The sequence below is a fragment of the Epinephelus moara genome, chromosome 7 (assembly GCF_006386435.1).
Source record: "Epinephelus moara isolate mb chromosome 7, YSFRI_EMoa_1.0, whole genome shotgun sequence".
Taxonomy (NCBI): Eukaryota; Metazoa; Chordata; class Actinopteri; order Perciformes; family Serranidae; genus Epinephelus; species Epinephelus moara.
This window is the reverse complement of record NC_065512.1, coordinates 13,787,296-13,807,040: the sequence shown is the minus strand read 5'-3', so window position 1 is coordinate 13,807,040 and position 19,745 is coordinate 13,787,296. Positions and strand designations below refer to the sequence as shown.

At 41.0% G+C, this 19,745-nt stretch overlaps 1 protein-coding gene across 5 annotated transcripts in view; it reads right to left on the bottom strand.

Moving 5' to 3' along the window:
* Nucleotides 1-281: 281 nt before the first annotated feature.
* Nucleotides 282-19,745, bottom strand: part of fgf14 (fibroblast growth factor 14) — a 171,090-nt gene continuing 151,626 nt past the window's right edge. For all 5 annotated transcript variants that reach the window (XM_050049078.1, XM_050049081.1, XM_050049080.1 and 2 more), the window contains exons 4-5: nt 8,364-8,562; nt 282-3,924 (exon numbers count right to left, since the gene is read on the bottom strand). In XM_050049078.1, the coding sequence (XP_049905035.1) occupies nt 3,782-3,924; nt 8,364-8,562 (342 nt within the window). In that variant the 3' untranslated portion in view covers nt 282-3,781. The remainder of the gene's footprint in view (nt 3,925-8,363; nt 8,563-19,745) is intronic.

Here is a 19,745-nt window from a genome sequence, read left to right as displayed (position 1 = left end):
TCTTTTAAGGATACAGTTTTTGAGGGATTCAAAAGAAAGTAAAAAGTGTGACAACCAACCTTGTTCTCACCTTCTCTGATCTTTTAGTTTGGCCCATGTCCCGTCTGCTTATCCCATCATGACCTATACTGCAGCCAGTCACCAGGAGACGATCGAAATGCTTTGACTTCACTTTCGGGGAGCTGTCATGTCGTTCATCTTTATTATACAGTCCGTGGTTGTTCCCAAATTGGACCAAAAGTTAAGTTGAAAGCTCGAGGCAGAGGTTACTGTTTGAGGTTTTTATTTCTTTTTAATAATAAAACATTAAATGTGCCGCATGACACAACATTTTGCATGGAAAACAATGCGAAGACCTTAATCATACATGGTTACAAATTTGTTATAACATGACATAACTCCAATGGGCATACTTGCAATGGTATATATATTTTTTTGAAAATAAATCATTTTAATAGTGCCTATTCTTCTCCACCGGGTAAAATCAAACCAAACAATCTGCCATGAAAGCCACACTGTACTGAAGGTACGTGATGGACATTCCTCACTCGAACACACACTAGTGACAAGGTTAAACTCTATGTGGAGGAAACAAAGAGAGGGCATACATAGTTCAGTTGTGGCATGCTGGATGTCCATGTCACTTCAAAAAGGTGGCATCAGGGGATGAGAGCTGCATTGACACAAGAGCTCAGTCACCACTTGAAAAGAGGACCGATAAGAAGTCACAAAGAAAATTTAATGTAAATTCTACTTTGGCCTTTTTCATGCTTAAACTAGCCAACCCCTCTGTTTTCTTTGTCCCGTCCAAAAAAAATGACAGGTGCAATAATATACTGCACACTATATTGCATTAAGTATGTTACTGACATTACAGTACACCTTTTATATAAATATTTTATTCAATATGTTGTATATGTGTATACAACAAACACAAACTGTATAGTGTAGACAAACTCGTTGCATATATGTATGTAAAATTAGCGGTACATACCAACAGTTCTTGATAGACATAGCCTACTACATGCAGTTCATCGATGCCATCCTCTCCCCATGCAACAGATGGGACAACGTACAAAATAAGAGGTTGAAAACAGAAGCGACAAAGAAACTAAGTCTGCTAGAATATCCTTGAAACACATCTGAAGAGAGGGAGGGGGCAAAGCAAAAAGTGATTGGTATCAGGAGACGACATCACGCACGACCCGTATACGAGAGAAAAATAAGGGGACGAACCCAAAAGAACGGTGGCTACAGAGATCCAAACAGAGATGTACATTTACACACCGGTCATTTACAAAAATAAAGTCAGCCTTGGAGGAGCCAGTTATCTGGACTGCAGGGCTGGAGCAGCAGCCAGCCCAGCATGTAGAGTTTGTAAGAGTGGAGGATGATTGGCTGTAATGAGGACAGAACGTCAGCCCCAAATACAACTACAGCGGTTTCCAGCTCCTGTATATGTGTGTGTGTATAGTACGCCATTTTTGTTATTAACAGCTTTGTACAGACAAATATTGAATTCTAACTAATGTGCTTTGATGTGCTGTAAGAAGAAATGATCATGTGTAATCCCAATAAAGTCAAAATCATACTCAAATCAATTCTTAATATAATTGCAGCTTTAGCAGCACACAGCAGCAACAATCTACTTAATATTCTAAATCTTATCTAAAAAAAACTATCAGGAAAGGAAATCGTTAAAACAAGACAAATGTTAAAAATTGATTGATCGGATGGAGCTGTGACAAACTGCTAACAGTCGGGATGAGGATGCAGAACAGAAAGTGCAGTGGGTTACCTTCAGGTTAGCTGTGAGTGTGCTGTAGCTTACAACATGCCCATTCAACTCCCAACTTCAGTGCTCTTCAGTTTACACAGAGTGAAGAACGATACCCATACCTTGTTTCCTTATAGAAAATACATGCAAGTGATTAATTCAAGGTATACGTACTTCTCCAAAATGACATCAGTCGAAGGCCCCTTTGGGAAGGGGGGTCTGAGCGGAGTTGATTCTTTCGGACAAATGCTATCACAGTGAAAGCTTCGATGGATTGGATCAGAGAGAATCGGATTTGTTTGTCTTTTTGTAAAGAATCAGTTCGTCTCGGGATGAAAAAAGGACTTTGGTCATTTCAGAATGAATACATCTGAGAGTGTGGTTTTTCGATGGATAATGCTACGTGTCCTCTACATGGATGTATTGGGTGGGTGAGGCACCTTTGGCCCAGTGGGGACTGGGAACCTGTTTTTGCATGCCGGGAATCAAGGTCCAAACAGGCACGTGATAGGCCAAGATGATCAGTACTGGACTCTGCATGCTGAGCTAGGAGACAAATCCTCTCGTAATAATAATAATAATCATAATAATATCTAGTCATTTAAAAAGTTATGATTTTTAATAGTCATTTTCCCTAAGTTTTATACAGTGAAAATGTTACAATATAAGCCATCTCTTGTATAACTGCTGCAAGAAGAGAGAACACAATATTAACCTTGCCCATGCTTTAGTTTGCTGAACCAAATAGGGATGCAGCCAGTATAAATGTCGCCTACTGGTTTTCAGCCATGTTGTTTTCTGGCTTTAAGTAGACGCTGCCATAAGATGGCTGCCAGTGCTGCAGTTATAGACCATCTGGGTCAAAGCCTCGAGCCTTGCCTCGTAGTCCAAAGAAGTCAGTGAGTGAGGGACAGAGGCCTACAAGGCCTAGAGATATTCCTAGAGCCCACGCTCTGAAATAAGATTAAAGAAAAATAGACTTCAGGTTTTTCTATTTACCAGAGAAGGCGGACTGAACCGCTGGTGGGACTTAGATAGTGATATGTATACACCATTCCTTACAGCGCTCTCCCACCCACACACACATCTGTTTATAAATGTGTGTGTGTGTTTGTATGTGTGTAGGGAGCTCCTCGCATTGATTGCAGTGGCGGTAATTAGCACTTCATCAACTATGATTGCAGGAGCTATCTGCCAGCCTCCAGTGTGTTTTTATCAGCTGTAAAAAGCAACATCTCTGATTTTTTTTCTTATCCCACAAACTTTGTGTGTCTGTAAGTGTGTGTGCATGTTGTAGGCGAGACGAAAATTTGGATTTTTTTTTTTTGTATATATGTTTGTTTTTATGCCACATCTGTGTGAATGTGTTTCTTAGAAAATCACACAACTCCCTTGCAAAATGTTTTTATCTTTTCTAGGTTACTTGACAAAGAGAAAAGTGTGTGACTAGAGATAGAAAGAGAGGGAGAGGGGAACATACTCGTAAAAAATAGAGGACGACAGTCCAAATATTTACTCTATCTATACAGTCTCTATCCCAGAACATAGCTGGTGAACTGTGGTATAGAAAATAGATCTGAAGGTACACAGACTCTGCTGCAACAGGGCATCATAGAGAGGAGGGGGAGGGTTTCTTGAATGAACCGTCAGCAAGCAAAGTACCACGAGCGTGGCTGTGAAACACGCGTTATTCACATGAATTCTCACAGTTTCAGAGGAATCTAAAGGCATTCCATGATCAGAGGTCCTCTTCCCTCCTGTGCTGGAGAAACTCAGCCGCCTCAGAATCCGTGCGCCCATGTTGAGACAGCTGGAGAAAAGGGAGGGCGAGGTGGAGAAAGAGGAAGGAGGAGCGAGAGAAGAGAGGAAGGGAGCTTTCGCCTGGATCTGATCCACAGAAGAAAGAGGGTCTGGAGTCTAGTCGGGAAAAAAAGCCCTGCCTCCGTCACGTTTCGCCCCTCCCTTCCACACACACACACACACATACACACTGGTCAGGTGTGGCTATGTGGTGGGCTTGTCGGGCTTGCTTACAGGTTTACCTCCGTTCATCACTGCCGGCTCACTTGTGCTTTTACTGGGAGGTACTGCCGCCTTGGGCACTGTCTCTCCAACATCATGCAACGATGGCTCTCTGTACATGGCAACTGCAGGAGCAGACGACAAGGAGAGAAAGCAGAGACAAGAGAAAAGCTGTTAGCAAGAACCTTTTTACTGCACTTTTAAGTTTACCTGTAAAAACATTTAAAGGTCCAGTGTGTAGGATTTAGGGAGTATACTGGCAGAAATGGAAAATAATATAATAAATGTATTTTCTTTCGGTAATAATCACCTGAAAATGAGACTCATTGTGTTTTCATCACCTTAGAATGAGCTGTTTATATCTACACAGGGAGTGGGTCCTTATCAAGGAGGTTAATTAGAGGAGAAATCACTAGGGGTTACCGGAAAAAAATCGATACAGCATAGTATCGCAATATTTTTGTGTGGCAAAATCGTATCGTCACAGCGCAAAGTATTGATTTTTTAATTATATACATTTTTAATATTACAAATACAAACTAAACTTTAGGTAGCCTACTTAAATAATATAATCAGTTGCCTTTTATGTCCACTACATACAGATGTTAACAAAGTCAAAAAATATTTTATCAAAACTTGTTTAAAATCGCAGAAATACTATATCGCGACAAAAGTATTATGATAATATCGTATCATGGAGCTCTGGTAATTCCCAGCCTGAGAAGTGACGGTGTCAGATTACGTCATACCAATGAGGTCTAACACATGCACAGTGAAATCTTGCCTGCACCTGTGGAAAGGCTCAATAGCTGGCGCACTACCATACAACATGGGGCATGGTTGATTCGTTTGACTGAGGCGTCTGCAGTGTGCCTAATGTTGGAATATTTTTGTACAAACAGTGTCTGTAGGTAGGGCCACTTGCATTTTGGCACTGGCCACTGTAGATAGCAGCTCTTATGTGAAATCACCAGGTCTGTTTGTTTTTGAGAGGAAGAAACCTCTGTAGATAATTTGGCTCCTGGTAAAAACCTTCTGAACAATGAACACAAGAGGAAATTTATCAGGGAGGAGTTTCAGCTGGTTGCAGTCTGCAGTTCTGACCACTAGATGCCACTAAATCCCCTAAATCTTACACACTGTTCCTTTAAGAAGCATCTATCCCCCAGCAATTCTTGCTGTTGTGTCCTTTCTTAAAAAAATGTTGTTATACACACAAAAATTCTCCCAAACATTCAAAGAAGACGTCTTGGAGTTTACAAACGGTAAAAAAAGCTGCTAACATTGTTTGCCGATGGGCTTCTTGCTCCCATCCTGACCTGCTTCAGCCTCCATCAGGGCTGATTCTGAATCTAAGCACATGCTTTTCAACAAAACAGCGAAAAGTGTCTCATTATCCTCCACGTTACAACCACTAGACTACAGCTGTCTTGACAGGACACTTCAACTTGATTCCATGTTTAAATGATGGGACGCAATCAGGCTGGTGGTTGACGAGAGTGACGGTGGCATCTGCTGGACTATCATCATTTCATACTGCACAGCCACATACAGAGCTGTCCTGTCTCCTACACTGTATGCTTACAGCAGCAAAACACTGAATTAGTGCATACATAGAAAAATATGTCAAACACAGATATTTCACACAGTCGTACCATTACTACAGTATCATGCCTCATGGTATGGGGCATCTGTCTTGTAATATAACAAGGGTAGTTGTGCTCATTGTTTTCAGCTCTGACTGTTTTTCACCCAGATCTAATTATGTCTCACCTAAACATTATGTTTCCCGCTGCAAGAAAAGACACCATTGTTTACAGTAACAAGGTCTGTGGCAATGTTGACAGCTGCAAAACTCCTCCAGGCGCTAAAAAGTGCAGAGAAAATGGGGAGGAAATGTTGCCCCTTGAGTCCCCCTAAGTAAAAACAAAAGTAAAAACTGTTAAAGTATGTTTTTATGCTGCTTATATTACACTATATGTTTTGTATTATGTCTTAGTTATCTGGCTTTCACCTATTTTTTCAAAGGTCAACCAAAACACTGAATTATTAAAATAAATCCCTTACGGCAAGTGGAAGCTGCCCAAGCCTGAAATATGAGAAATCCATTGCTGTTGCCACCTCAGTGTGATGGTTGTGTTCAGGAAGTTGTCCACCAAGCACAGCTCAGACCTGACCATTTAAAGTATACAGCTGACGATATTCAGTACTTTTTCTTCATGTCAACAAATCTCATGAAAAGACTAAAAGCTCATCTCTGAATTTGTTGCAACTCATCCTTACGTTCTTGGCTCCTAATAAGGATGTAAATCTTTAAAAGGAGGTCATGAAGGTGTACTTTGATTTTTAAAAAGGCTCAGTAATTTTCTTAAACAGCTGGGCACTGTCACAGGGTGTCTACAGATATAGCCAAGTTAAATTTAAGACTTTTTAAGACCTTCTTAATGCCACCTTATATGAAATTTAAGACCAATCCTGCAATGAAAAACCATATATATATATGTGTGTGTGTGTGAGTGTGTGTGTGTGTGTGTGTGTGTGTGTGTGTGTGTGTGTGACACACATGTGTAAGTANACTTTTTAAGACCTTCTTAATGCCACCTTATATGAAATTTAAGACCAATCCTGCAATGAAAAACCATATATATATGTGTGTGAGAGTGTGTGTGTGTGTGTGTGTGTGTGTGTGTGACACACATGTGAAAGTACTCTTTCCAAATAAACACACTGATGTCAGTGTAAAATTAACAGTAAAAGGAAAAATTACAACCATCAGGTGAGTTTAAGTTTAATGTGTTTAATGTAAAACGAAAGCAAAATCTTATCGCTGTCATAGATGCTATTAATAATTTCAATTCTTCGGTCCGTCCTGTGATTGGAAACAGTCTGTGTGTTAATCCCAAATGGATCCCTTACAGACTCGTTGACTCAAGCCCTAAGCCCTTACAGACCTAGGACCAATTCCATTTCTTCCCCTTAGCCCTTGTTAAGAGCTAACCTGACGGAGAATTGGGACACCACTTCCCCTCACGTGAACGCGGGGGAAGAAATGGAATTGGTCCTAGGTCTGTAAGGGCTTAGGGCTTGAGTCAACGAGTGTGTAAGGGATCCATTTGGGATTGGGGGATTCTGTCAGGCTGGAGACATTTTCGTGGTAATGTGACCTAAAATATTTAAGACCCACTGAATCTGAATTTAAGATAATTTAAGACATTTAAGGCCTTATAGGCCTTAAGGCCTTAAGGCCACTTATATTAAGAAATCTTAATATAAGTGATTTAAGACTTTTTAAGGACCTGTAGGCACCCTGCAGCTCTAGTATGATGTTGGAATGGTGACAATATGTTTTGGCATCGAAAATGAAATTTGGCATTGAAAAGGAAACATTGGCACTGAGAAACGTTCCACACAGGCATTAAAAATAATTTCATTTTATTCTGATTTTCTTGCACTCTGATGTGTTTTACAATGACAATCTCGTGATTTTTTTCCCCCTTCAGTTCACGCTCTCCTTGCCCCTTCCCCTCTAACCTGAACCCTCCTTGTCAAGCCAGTGGCAAAAAAGCTGAAACTGAAAAACTGAAGAGACATGAAGAAAAAAATCAGGTGATGCCGTTGAAAAATACATTGAAAAGCAACAAATAGATAAAGAATTTTCAATGGCTGTGTTTTATTTTTCCAGTTAATTTCCATTTTCAATGCCAGATTTTATTTTCAATGCCAAAACTTACTGTCAGTGCTCTAGTTCCATACTCTAGTGCAGTGGTCCCAATTGGTGGGCCATGGGTCCATTCTGAGTGAACCACAAATGACTCACGAACGTGTCAAGTTTGTAGAAAACACCCTTCATTTTGAAGTGCTGAGTAAACTAGCTCGACGACATGCCCAAACACAAGTATGACACTGAATATATTAAGCTGTGTGGACCTTGTACTAACGACTGAGGAGAGATCTGGACCCTGTGGCTGGACCAGTTGGGAACCACTGCACTAGTGAGCACTTACAGCAGTGGAACAGTGTGAGATTGATAAGCTACAGTGCCCATATTCATCAGAATGAAGGTCAATCTTTCCATGGAAACTGTTGACATGGAGAAAAATACAGAATACCACCACATCTATCCTGAAACTTTCCATTTTTAAGAAAAAATCTAGAAGTAGAAGTAGTTAACTAGCCCTAATCGTCTGTGCAGTTACAAAAGGTTTTTATCTGATCTGACAGTACAGGGGTGTAAATCACAAGTTTCATCACAATGCTATTGATTCTTTGAACAACACAATATTTTCTGATATCACAAAGGCTGCAATGATACTATTTCGATTTGATTCCAATGAGGGGGCTGCGGTCGATATGAGACCAGTAAAAATTCTCCTGTACCTGTCTGAATGTTTAAGAAGGAGGTGCGCTTGGACAGACATGCTATTAGAATTCCAAAATAAATGTGCATCTCAGAGATGAACATATGTATCTGTATGACATTTTAACTTTGCATCTGAATGTCAATCATTGAATCGATACACCGATCCAGATCGATGTATTGCTACACCCCCATTAGAGTACGTACCTTCTAATGGCTTGGGCAGGAAATGAGCAGCTGGTTTTGTTTTTTTCACTCGGTTCCCCTTCATGGCTTGGCCCTCTTTATTGAGCCCTAGGAACCATGCTCTCCCCGACTCCTGTTGTCTGTACAACATGGACGAGTAGATCACATAGTAGTTCTCAAACACCGACTCTTTGAACTTGCACTCCGCTGTAAAGAGTTCCTGCAGAGACAGACACAAGCACCAGGCGGATTATAAGAACAGGCTCTTGCAAACCAGAAACCATACATGGAAGATTTCATTTGAATATAACATGTGGAAGACACTCCAGTGGAGTCAGATTAATAATTCATGGTTCATATTATGTCAGCATGAAACAGATGTCAGAGTCTTTATTCATATTTGAACTTTTATAGAGGTCACCAGGACAAATGCCACCTCTGTGCTCTCAGTGTATGGAACAATGTTATGGCAGGTGCAGAAACTGCCTCGCCAGGTGAAATGGACTTCATACTTCCACCTGTCATGAAAAGGATTAGCGCTGCAGAGTCTATCTTGCTATAATCATGTCTCAAGCCGAGTCTAATGACCTGCTCCGATGAAATGCAACGCTCATCCTCTCCTTGGCCTTAACCTTGACATCAGATGTGAGAGCACTCGTTTAGTCAATTAGCTCATGTTCCCAGCAGAAAGTATATATTGTTAGGCACTGACCCCGACACCTCAGCACTGGAAATATCAGCACTTTCTCCCCCCAGATGTCTGACCAGACACTCCTTGCTCCTCAAACATTTTTTTTAATTGGTAAAACCCAAATGGGATCATTCTCTCCACATACTTTGTCTTCTATTAGCGATTTGTCTATGACTGCCTTCTGAACTTCGTACGAATAATGATAGAACTAATCAAGTGACTCCTCCATCCTTTACACCTCAATCTGGCAATGATGAATGAACATGGAGGCGCCACATCTCTCTCTGCTGTTGCCCATTCATCTCCAACCAGAAGGGTAATAAAAAGCGTTTCCACATTGTCCGCCCTGCCGGGCTAAAAATAAAGGCATTCATCGGGGTGTATTAATCAAAGCACACTCATCACAATGGAGAGTTTCACCACATCTGTTGTGAGCAGTTCACACTGAGCTGGCTCACAGAACTACTGACAGTATATGCAAAAATCCTCTGATACTTCCTGTTCTCCTGTGGTTCTCAATGTCAGGGTCCGGAGACTGTAGAAGGATTTTCGAGGGACCCAAAATCAAGAATACTTTGATTTCTAACTGAGCGAAATTGAGATTTTGTAGGATGTTTTTCTTGTATATAGTGTCATCTTCCAAACTACTGTTTGCAACCTACAGTACACTTGAAATTACTTTCTGTGCTAAATTACAATGAACATACAATCTTATCAAACAGGGTCTCTGATGAAGATCTAAAATAAACCTTCGGGAAGTTCTTTCTGTATCGCTTTGATTCAACTGTGCTTGAATGATAAGGGTAAATGAATAGCCAAATTAACCAAAATTAAGAATTCCAATATGTTATTTCCATGGCCTATGAAACTTCAATCAATATTTGTGAACATGAACGACTCTCTCTCAAAGCCAGAAACCAGAGAAGTCTTAGGGAATAAAGTCTGGAGCTGCTCCATAGACAGTGACTGGGAGCCTGATTTTGTGGACCCACAGAATGTTTTTCTATACCCAGATGAGTTTTATTCTGTTGCAGTGTTCGCACTCTTGAAACAGAAAATGTACCCATATACTCAGAACATTCCCCCGGTGCTCTCAAGAGTCATCTAGAACATCTTTCATTCATTGTTTATGAAGCAGCTCAAGACTATAGTTTATGACAACACAAATTTAAGTTTTAGCACTTAGTTTTTTTCTTTTTGTTTGCTAGTTTTGGGAGAGAGTAGTTCATGCTTACTAATAATTTTGACTTTCTTAAACCAAAGGAATAATGTGTATGACTTCTGAAAATGGGCAATGTTGCCCTTTAAAAGTGATATCCCTAAACTGTGATAACTATACAGTCACGCTAGCGGCTCTATGAGGCTGCACAAGCACAGTGCCGCTTTGTGCGAATTCTGACGTCAGCATGCTGACAGGCTCACAACGACAATGTTAACATGCTGACATTTCGCAGGTTTAATGTCTACCCTGTTTACAGTCTTTACATTTTCTAATTAGCACTAAATGAAAAGTCCGATGGGAAATTTTCTTAGTTTTGCAGGTATTTGGTCATGAATCAAAGTAACATTTTGACCTGATGGTACCAGAGGAAAAGTCAGGGGATTCACTCTCTGGGCACCATGAATGTCTGTATAAAAGTTCATTATATAATAGCTCTCAGTTAGGGCTGCAATCAACGATGATTTTAAGTACTCTGTTAAAAGATAATGTTGATCCGTGTTTCCCAAAGCCCAAGAGGACGTCCTTAAATGTTTCGTCTTGTCCACGACCCAAAAATATTTACTTTGTTGTCATAGAGGAGTAAAGAAACCATAAAATATTCATATTTAAGAAGGAGAATCAGAGAATTTTGCCTTTTTAAAAAAGAAATAGACCGATTGATCGATCATTAAATAAGTTGGCGATTAATTTAATAGTTTGATGATAGTATAAATCAATCGTTACAGCTCTAAATCAAAGTAAGATTTTGAGCTGATGATGATGTGGAAGGAGAAGTTAAGGAATCACAGAAGTCAGAGGGATTCATCCTCTGGGCACCACGAATGTCTGTGTAAAAATTCTTCAAAAATTCAGAATATTTAGGTCTGAACTTAAGTGTTAGACTGAAAGACTGACATTTGCATCCCTAGTGAAACAAATCACAGTTCTTAAATTCTCAGTTAGGGCTGCAACCAAAAACAATTTTTAGTTGAACAGCCTGTCGATTATTTTCTCGATTAATATATTAGTTGTTTTGTCTATTAAATGCCAGAAAATTGTGAAAAATGTCGATCAGTGTTTCCCAAAGCCTATGATGAAGTCCTCAAATGTCTTTTTTTGTCCACAACCCAAATATATTCAGTTTACCATGATAGGGGAGTGAAGAAACCAGGAACTATCCACATCTAAGGTGCTGAAATGAAAGAATTTGACTTTTTTTCCTTTAAAAAATTAAACAGATTAATCGTTCATCGAATTAGTTGGTGATTAATTTAATAGGTGATAACTAATCTAATTGCAGCTTTTACTCTATAACCATTTCCATGTTTCCCCAGACTTTGATTTCACAGATAGTTTATAGATATTCTGTACTGCAGCTGCACAGGACATTATTTATGGGCCAAATGCTCAGTTTTAAACACAGGACACACCACGCCACGAGTACGGTGTAATTAGCCCTTTGGTGAATTACTCCTGTCAGAGCTTACCCTCCAGACAGCATTTAGCTGAAAGCAGAGCCAAGCAGGAAGGAGCGCAGAGACACTTGGAATGAACCGTAATGATCCTGAGGAGCACCCGGCTGTATTTTAAGTGTCCTCTCTATCCTTGATTGAGGACTCGCGGGCATTTCTGAGTGCAAGGCACAAATGCATGATGCATAACAACAGCAGCGTCGGCTGAGAATTACACTGAGAAACAGTCACAACTGTCAGTGCAGGCAGTGAGAGGTCAGAGCGGTGATCTGTTATATGAGATATGCGTTGGGAAATCCTACATCCTGACTTTGGTTCGTCTCGCCAGCGATTACATTACACAAGAGAATTAACTTCTGGCTATTCTAGTGGCAAATGTAGGGATTAGGATCAAAACTATTAATGCTGGCTCTGTGGCGGACCACAACAGCTGAGCAGGGCAATCCATTGATAGGCAGACACGCAGCAGAGCTGCGGCAATAAAAATGGAGCCTTACATGATAAAACCCTGAGCCACGGGCCGTCTGGCATGTTTAATATCATATAAATAAACACTCTCTCTGGACGACGCGCAGGCTCAACCCCATCGTTATTCATTTTATTGTGCACATTAAGATTTATAGTGTGTCAGCGGTGAGCAGCAGTTTATCAAATGGCTGCTTATTATGTCCAAGTTGTCAGGAGGAGAGGTCTGTGTCCTGTCTGGAGAGGTGGCAGGAAAGAATGTGACATGCTGCACACACACATGCAACTTATTACATCCCAAATAAGAGATAGACAAAAAAAAACACTCCCTTGGGTGATTTCTGGCGAACAACACAGAACAGAAGTCTTAATTGCACTGCTTCATTTGTTAAACCTAATAACCTTTGTTCTCTGAAAGAATGTTTAAACATGCTCTTTTCATGCTGAAGCAAACTCTGTTGCTGAGCCGATTAGAAGCCAAACAGTTTTACCTTCATGGTTCCCTGAGTCGCCTCAATGAGGTAATTAATTACACTTTTTCCTCGTCAGGTGAGCGGCACCGCAGGTTGGTTGGTTGGCTGCTGTAATTAGACACAACATTTCGACGCCGGTCCAGGTTTAGCCCAGCGCTGATTATTTGTACAGCGCACACAAAAACAGCCTCGAGTCAAACTAATCACACAAGCCGGTGCTGCGGCCCTAATTGTGGCTAATCAAACGCCTTCACACAGACGCACAAAAAGTGAGTCTTTGTTTACGGAGGCAAAAAAGAAAGTGGAGGTGGTTTGTTTGCGGAATGGTGCTTGATGTCAGTCGCCATAATCAGTTTGATTTGAAGATCAGAGCAGCGAAGGCAGCTGACTTGAGACGCATTGTTTGTTGATTGCGTCGTAAGTGTGTCAAATGTCAATGACAAGCTGGATGCTTTTATCATGCGCTTTCTTTATCTTACCACAAAACAAGACAGATTCTTTCCTCCAGTCGTTTCTCCTCATTTGTGATAAGAAATGCATCACTCATATGTCAGAAATGGCTTGATGTGTAGATATCCAGTCGTTAAAGGGATGTTTTGACAATTTCCAACCAGCTTTGTATTGTAACAAAGTGGGTAGTATGTGTAAATGAACTATTCTCTCCATCTTACCAGTTCCCAGATCTCCCAGCTCAAATCTGCTGGATGATGCAAAAATTTAAGCTGGCTCTAGGGCTGTTGCTTGAACTTAAGGTTGTACTTCTGCATTTTTGTAAGCCCCCCACCACACAAAGAGTACAGAAGGCGATCGACAGAGAGAGCCACCTCTCTTTCTCTATTTCTTGATCCCCTTTTGTACTCTAGAGGCTCTAGAGCAGGCATGTCCAAAGTCTGGCCCAGGGGCCGATCATGGCCCGCGGCTTGTCTCTCAAAATGTACTTCATATGGCCTACGACACTGTATTGGATGACATTTTTCCATTCACCTCACGATGGCGGCACTATCATACAGTTGTGCCCTCAAATTCATTGTTTTCAATGTAATGTCGCCAGAGCAACCTCGTCGCGGCACGCATGCGTTCCCGAGCGCCTATTTTTCAAGGAACGATGGCTGCACTAAGATAAACCGAGTTTAACATTTGGAATGCAGCAGCCCACGCCACATGTCATGTGACGGGTAACAACCAATCACAGCCGACAGATATCTTTCCCTTCTTCCATAAATATCAGTCTGTGGAAAAGTTGATCATTTTGGTGCTTCATCTGTCCCACAGACGATAGGCCTACACACTTACAAAGAGTGCCTAGAGGAAGATCAGCTCTGCACTCAGGATTTCAGGTAAATGGGCCATGATACGGTGCTTGTTAAAGTTGCTTAGCAACCTCAGACACAACCTGCCGCCGTGCTCTTGAAAGCTGACTCAAAAAAGGCACAAAATTAGTGCCCACTGCTCGACCTCGTGTTTTCCAGGCGGTTAAAGACACGGCATGTGTACAACCCCTAAAGTCGACAGTGAGCGCCACTGCTTTCAGGAGCTATGGGAAGTTGAATACATGTGTTTTTTTGAAAACAAATAACCTAAATGATGTGATGGCTCACATTAAAAAAAGTTTGGACCTCCTGCTCTAGAGTAACAGCCCTAGAGTCAGCTTAAATTTTCGCGTCATTCGGCGGGTTTGAGCTACGAGATGAGCATGGAGATCTTGGAGCTGGTAAGTTCAGGTAAGATCACCACTGCCTAGTTTTACCATTTGGTCGGACCAAACTCAGATCACATGGTAAAACGAGGCAGTGCTGATCAAGTATAAACCAAGACTCTGTTACTGTATTGCCTTTTTCTCACCTAAAATGTCCTCTGAAACACATTTTAGTGTACTGTTTGGCTGTAATATGAGAATTTGTGAACAGGAGGCAGGAGCCTTAGTGTTTATTGTATCGTAAAAACCTGAGGCTGAAAAAGTTCAATCAAATGATAAAATTAAGCAGTGCTGATCGAATATGAACCAAGATTCTGTTGCTGTGTTGCTTTTTCTCGCCTAAAATGTTTTCACAAACCGTTAATTGTAATTCGAGACTGATTGTCACCTGCTGTTTGTCACCAATCGTATTCACGTCCACAAAACAACAAACAAAAAGATCATCTTTCCTTCTTTAAGTTTGCCACAACAACACACTCAACCCAAAATATGTCAGTGTCAACCCGGCATCCCTGTCGTATCCATACATACAAATAAAAGGGAGCTGTTTACCGTATAATTCTACGCAACATCAAACTAATATTTTGCAAAATTATGGGTGACATTGAAGAAGAAAAAGGAGAGTGAGACTCGGACACGGCGCACACTTTCACACCAGCGGCAAATCGAATCATTTTTGAGGCACCGAACGGTTGATTTTCTTCCCACTCGATCTCCCCTGCCCGGCGCTCCACATCAGTGGCTCCCTGCTCTGAAAGGGAAGGCCATAATTGACCTTGGCCACAGACAGCGTGAGGGCCAAAACTGCTCAGCCCCACACAATCAGCCCCAGTCACCAAAGCAAAAAAAGACAGCGACGGAAATAAAGGGGAGATGAACAATCACGTGAAGGCACAGCACAAGGCGGAGATTGAAAGGAGTGAGGTTGAGGGGAGGGGGCAGGTTCTGGGAGGAGTACGGCTTCTACAGAAAAATAACATGTTAAAAAGAGGTAAATGGATAGAGACAGATGGAGGGTGTGGGAGTTTTAAATAAAAAGAGTGAAAAGGCTTTAAAAGACAAGAGAGCAAAGAGAGTCACTTTGAAATAAACATCCTTTGGATGAAAAAAAAACACAAAACGGGTCGTGATTGCCGAGCATGACCGCCTGAAAGTAGGTGAGAGGAGGCTCGTACAGGGAGGGGGGGACGCACATTAATATGCAGAGTGACTGCTCACTACCCCACTGTGGAAACGAAGAAATTGTTTATTAATGCTGCCAGCATAAAACCTATTAATCCATGGAAAAAGGTCAACCTCCAGAAAGCTGAGCTGCATTTACAATGCTAAGCCGCTCTCATATGTATAAGAGTCACGTCGACAGTGTGCGCAGACAATGGGGGCTTCAGCAGACCTGTCTGATTATCAAACCCAGAGGAGGAAGAGGAGACAGCGGCCAAATGAGGAGAGTCACTGGTAAACAGCTGGATAGATTGTGTACACAGACAGTTTACAGTTTCAGTTTCCTTTATCTCTCTCTCGTTTTTTTTACATTGAATGATCTGAATACATAAAACATGACTGGAAGCACGTGGGCTGATCAGACAGCCAGATTACAATATATAAAGATTTTGAAAAATGTGAAAATTGTCCTTATATTTCCAGGCACATGACAATAACTTGAAGGTCTGAGAACACTTATTTAGAAATAGAAAACTTAAAGGCTGTATCCAGTATTCAATGGTGGTGGTATGTTTTTCTGAAAAGAAATAAGCTGCAAATTTGAGTATGACAGAATAAACTAGAATAACCGCCTCACGGCTGTATGCTTGACGCCAACCAGTCAAGTTGCAGTTACAGATCACATCTATATGTCCAGACCAGTGTTGGGCAGTAAAGCATGACTAGTAACGTGTTACAGTAATATTATTACGTTTTCCAGTAACGCCTAGTGTAATTAATTACTAATACAATTTCAGTGATAACATTACAATTTCTCCAAAACCAAACAACTCGTTACAAGGTTACTTTTGTCATCACAAGATAGCCTGGAGGTTGGAAACGCTTACTTTAGGCAGCTGGAAATATTCCCATTGCTTTGATTTTGTCGGGAGGAAAGATGTCAAGAACACTGTTGCTGCAGGTCGTCAGACTAAAACTTTTCCACTGCAAAAAACACGTCCTCAAACCTCCGGTCTGAAACACCTAAGCTACTACGACCGACAACACAACAACATGAAGCTCTAGGAAATACACCCCACCAAAGGTGAGCCCTCCTCTGTCATGGAGGTCGGCTGTAGTGCTACACTGGCTAAACAACCAAAACTGGATTTTAATCATGGACAGCTGCAGATACAAATAAGTAATGAAGCTTGCTACTGGATATGTGGTGGATGAGATGTTGCTCTATGAGTGTCTCTCAGTCCTTCGGGCAGAGCCTTGGGAAAATAACAATCACAGGCAACAGAAAACTCCCAGGTAAATAGAAGCCATCTAGCCTTAACTACACTTAACGGCTATTACCCTGACATTCACACAGAGGCACACATCTCAATTTTGGGGAGATATGCAATTAACAGTTTTATGGTGTGTAATGGAAAAGTAATATAATGAGAAGTGTAACAAATTACCGTTGGTAGTAATAAGTAAAGTAATATTATTACAAGAGTAACGAGTAGTGAGTAATGTATAACATTTTTAGAGTAACGAGCCCAACAGTGATCCAGACTCACATGTAGCCATGACAGCTGATAATACTTCAGATATGGATGTTGCTGCAAAGACGTTTCATATTCTAAAACATGGATGCTTCACACACATCTTCAACCCGGCAGCACATAAGATCTATACAGTCTTAAGTCGTGCACCCAAGATTAGTGTCACCAATTCAGAATCTGACCAAATGTCTCCCCCTCTTTTTCTAAGATTTGATGTTGAATAATGGCCAGAAAAGTATTTTATACAGAATATTATGATGTCACAGTGAGGTTGACCTTTGACCATTTGGATTCAAAATGTCATCACTTCATCATTTTACTGTATTAGACATCTGTATTAAATTTTGTGTTAATTACTATATGAATTATTGAGTTATGGTTAAAAACATGTTTTGTGAGGTCACAGTGACCTTGACCTTTGACCACCAATATCGAATCATTTCATCCTCGAGTCCAAGTGGACATTTGTCCCAAATTTGAAGAAATTCCCCTTGAGGCGTTCTTGATATGTCATGTCTATGAGAATGAAATGGGCATGAGGTCACAGTGACCTTGACTTTTGACCACCAATATCGAATCACTTCATCCTCGAGTCCAAGTGGACATTTGTGCCAAATTGAAGAAATTCGCTCAAGGCATTCTGAGATATCGTGTCAACAAGAATGAGACGGATGTGAGGTCACAGTGACCTTGACCTTTGACCACCAATATCAAATCAGTTCATCCTTGAGTCCAAGTCATTTCTGCCAAATTGAAGAAATTCCTTCAAGGCCTGCTTGGGATATCATGTCAACCAGAATGAGACAGATGTGAAGTCAGAGTGACCTTGACCTTTGACCACCAATATCAAATAAGTTCATCCTCGAGTCCAAGTGCACATTTGTGCCAAATTCAGAGAAATTCTCTTCAAGGCCTTCTTGAGATGTTATGTCAACCAGAATGGGATGGACGTGAGGTCACAGTGACCTTGACCTATGACCACCAAATAATAATTTGTTCAGCCTTAAGTCCAAGTGCAAGTCTGTGTCAGACAGAAATTCCCCTTGAGGCGTTCTTGAGATATTGTGCTGTCAAGAATGAGACAGACAGACAGACAGACAGACAGACAGACAGACAGACAGAGGGACTACCCAAAAATATGCTGCCTCCAGCCACAGCTGTCTCTGGCACAGAGACATTAAAACAGAGGACAAAAGTCCAAATATGATCAAGGAGACATCCTGGCTAAAACTCAAAGTCACAATGTCACAGAAATATTCCTTTCCCTATTCCTCCTGACTTTGCTCTTTGTCTTCACAGATACTCTGATCTGCAGACAGCATAAGTGTCTGTTGTCATGCTCTGAAGCCCTGACTCAAACAAATTATTAGTTACAACTGACGAGGACACCAAAACTCATAGACAATGCAAATAATCCCATGATTCATGAATGACTTGGAGAAAAACAGTTTGTAACAATTTTAAGTAAAACCTTTCAAATTAATTGCTGCTGTTAGTGCTGACAAGACAGACAATGATATTATAGTAGTGTGTAGCAAACAACTCAGTTTATTCTTTTTTTCCTATTGCATAATAATGTTTGCAATCAAATCCAGTTTTGTACTGTATTTCTTTAACGTATTTTGCATCATGCCATCTGGATACAGTTGTAGTGAATTTTCATCCTCCTCTGTACTCTAGATTTCACTTAAGTAGACAGGTAACAGGTAAACCTCCATCTCCGCAGGCGCAACACAATAAACATGCAGACGCACTCCAAAGCCTCGCTGCAAATTTACTGGATGAAATATGACTTTATTTTAATGTATTCCTACCAGACTATTTGCATACAATCACCTTAACATGCTGTTGTTACAATACTCCCTGTTTTACCCAGGAGAGCAGAAATATACCTTGTATTGAGAGGGTAACAAAAAGCACTAACACCTTTAAGGTATTTGGACCAGAAGCACTTAAGTGTTCGATAAAATTTCCCTGAAGGCAGAGACCCTTTAACACCGGCCCACTACAGCTCCCTTGGCACACTTCTCAACCACACACACACAACCAGTCCATGCTTAGAAACATTACACAGATGTGTTACTGTTCTCAGTGGGAGATGAACCTGTGGCATGCAAAGTCCAACAAAGATTTAGGTCACAATGTGGGTTTATACAATGTGCAAAGGGAGTCTTTCTTCTTGTGCAATTCTCTGCAAGCCAAATAAGAGACTCTATAAATGTCTGAACTGAATTTAAGACAGTTTAAGGGCTACTTAGTACTGCAGCCAAGATGAATGTCATGGTCACACAGTGTATGATGCAAACTGCACGTTGAGGGATTTAGTTGGAGTGGTAAGAAAAAGCCCGAACTCACTCCCAGCTTGTCAAATACCAACATGGTTGGTGGCCCTTTGCATCAGATACCAACACACTGAAGCACCCTTTAGCCTCAGTATGAGACTCACCAGGCTGCAGCTTTTTTTTCAAAGCTCTTAACAACTGCCATTGCATAAAGAGCAAGAAAGTTCAAGGGCTGCCCCCTAATAGTTGACCAAATGTTAGTCCACAGATAGGTCATTAGTCGGCAAGATTTCATTGGTCGCTAAGTCGCAGGAAAAAAAAAAAAAAAGTGAAGCTCTATTAGGAGCTGCGCCCTGTCAATATGAACCAAAACCTATATGACTGGACCATGTGGGGATTTAATTTGAAAGGACAGACACAGGAAGTG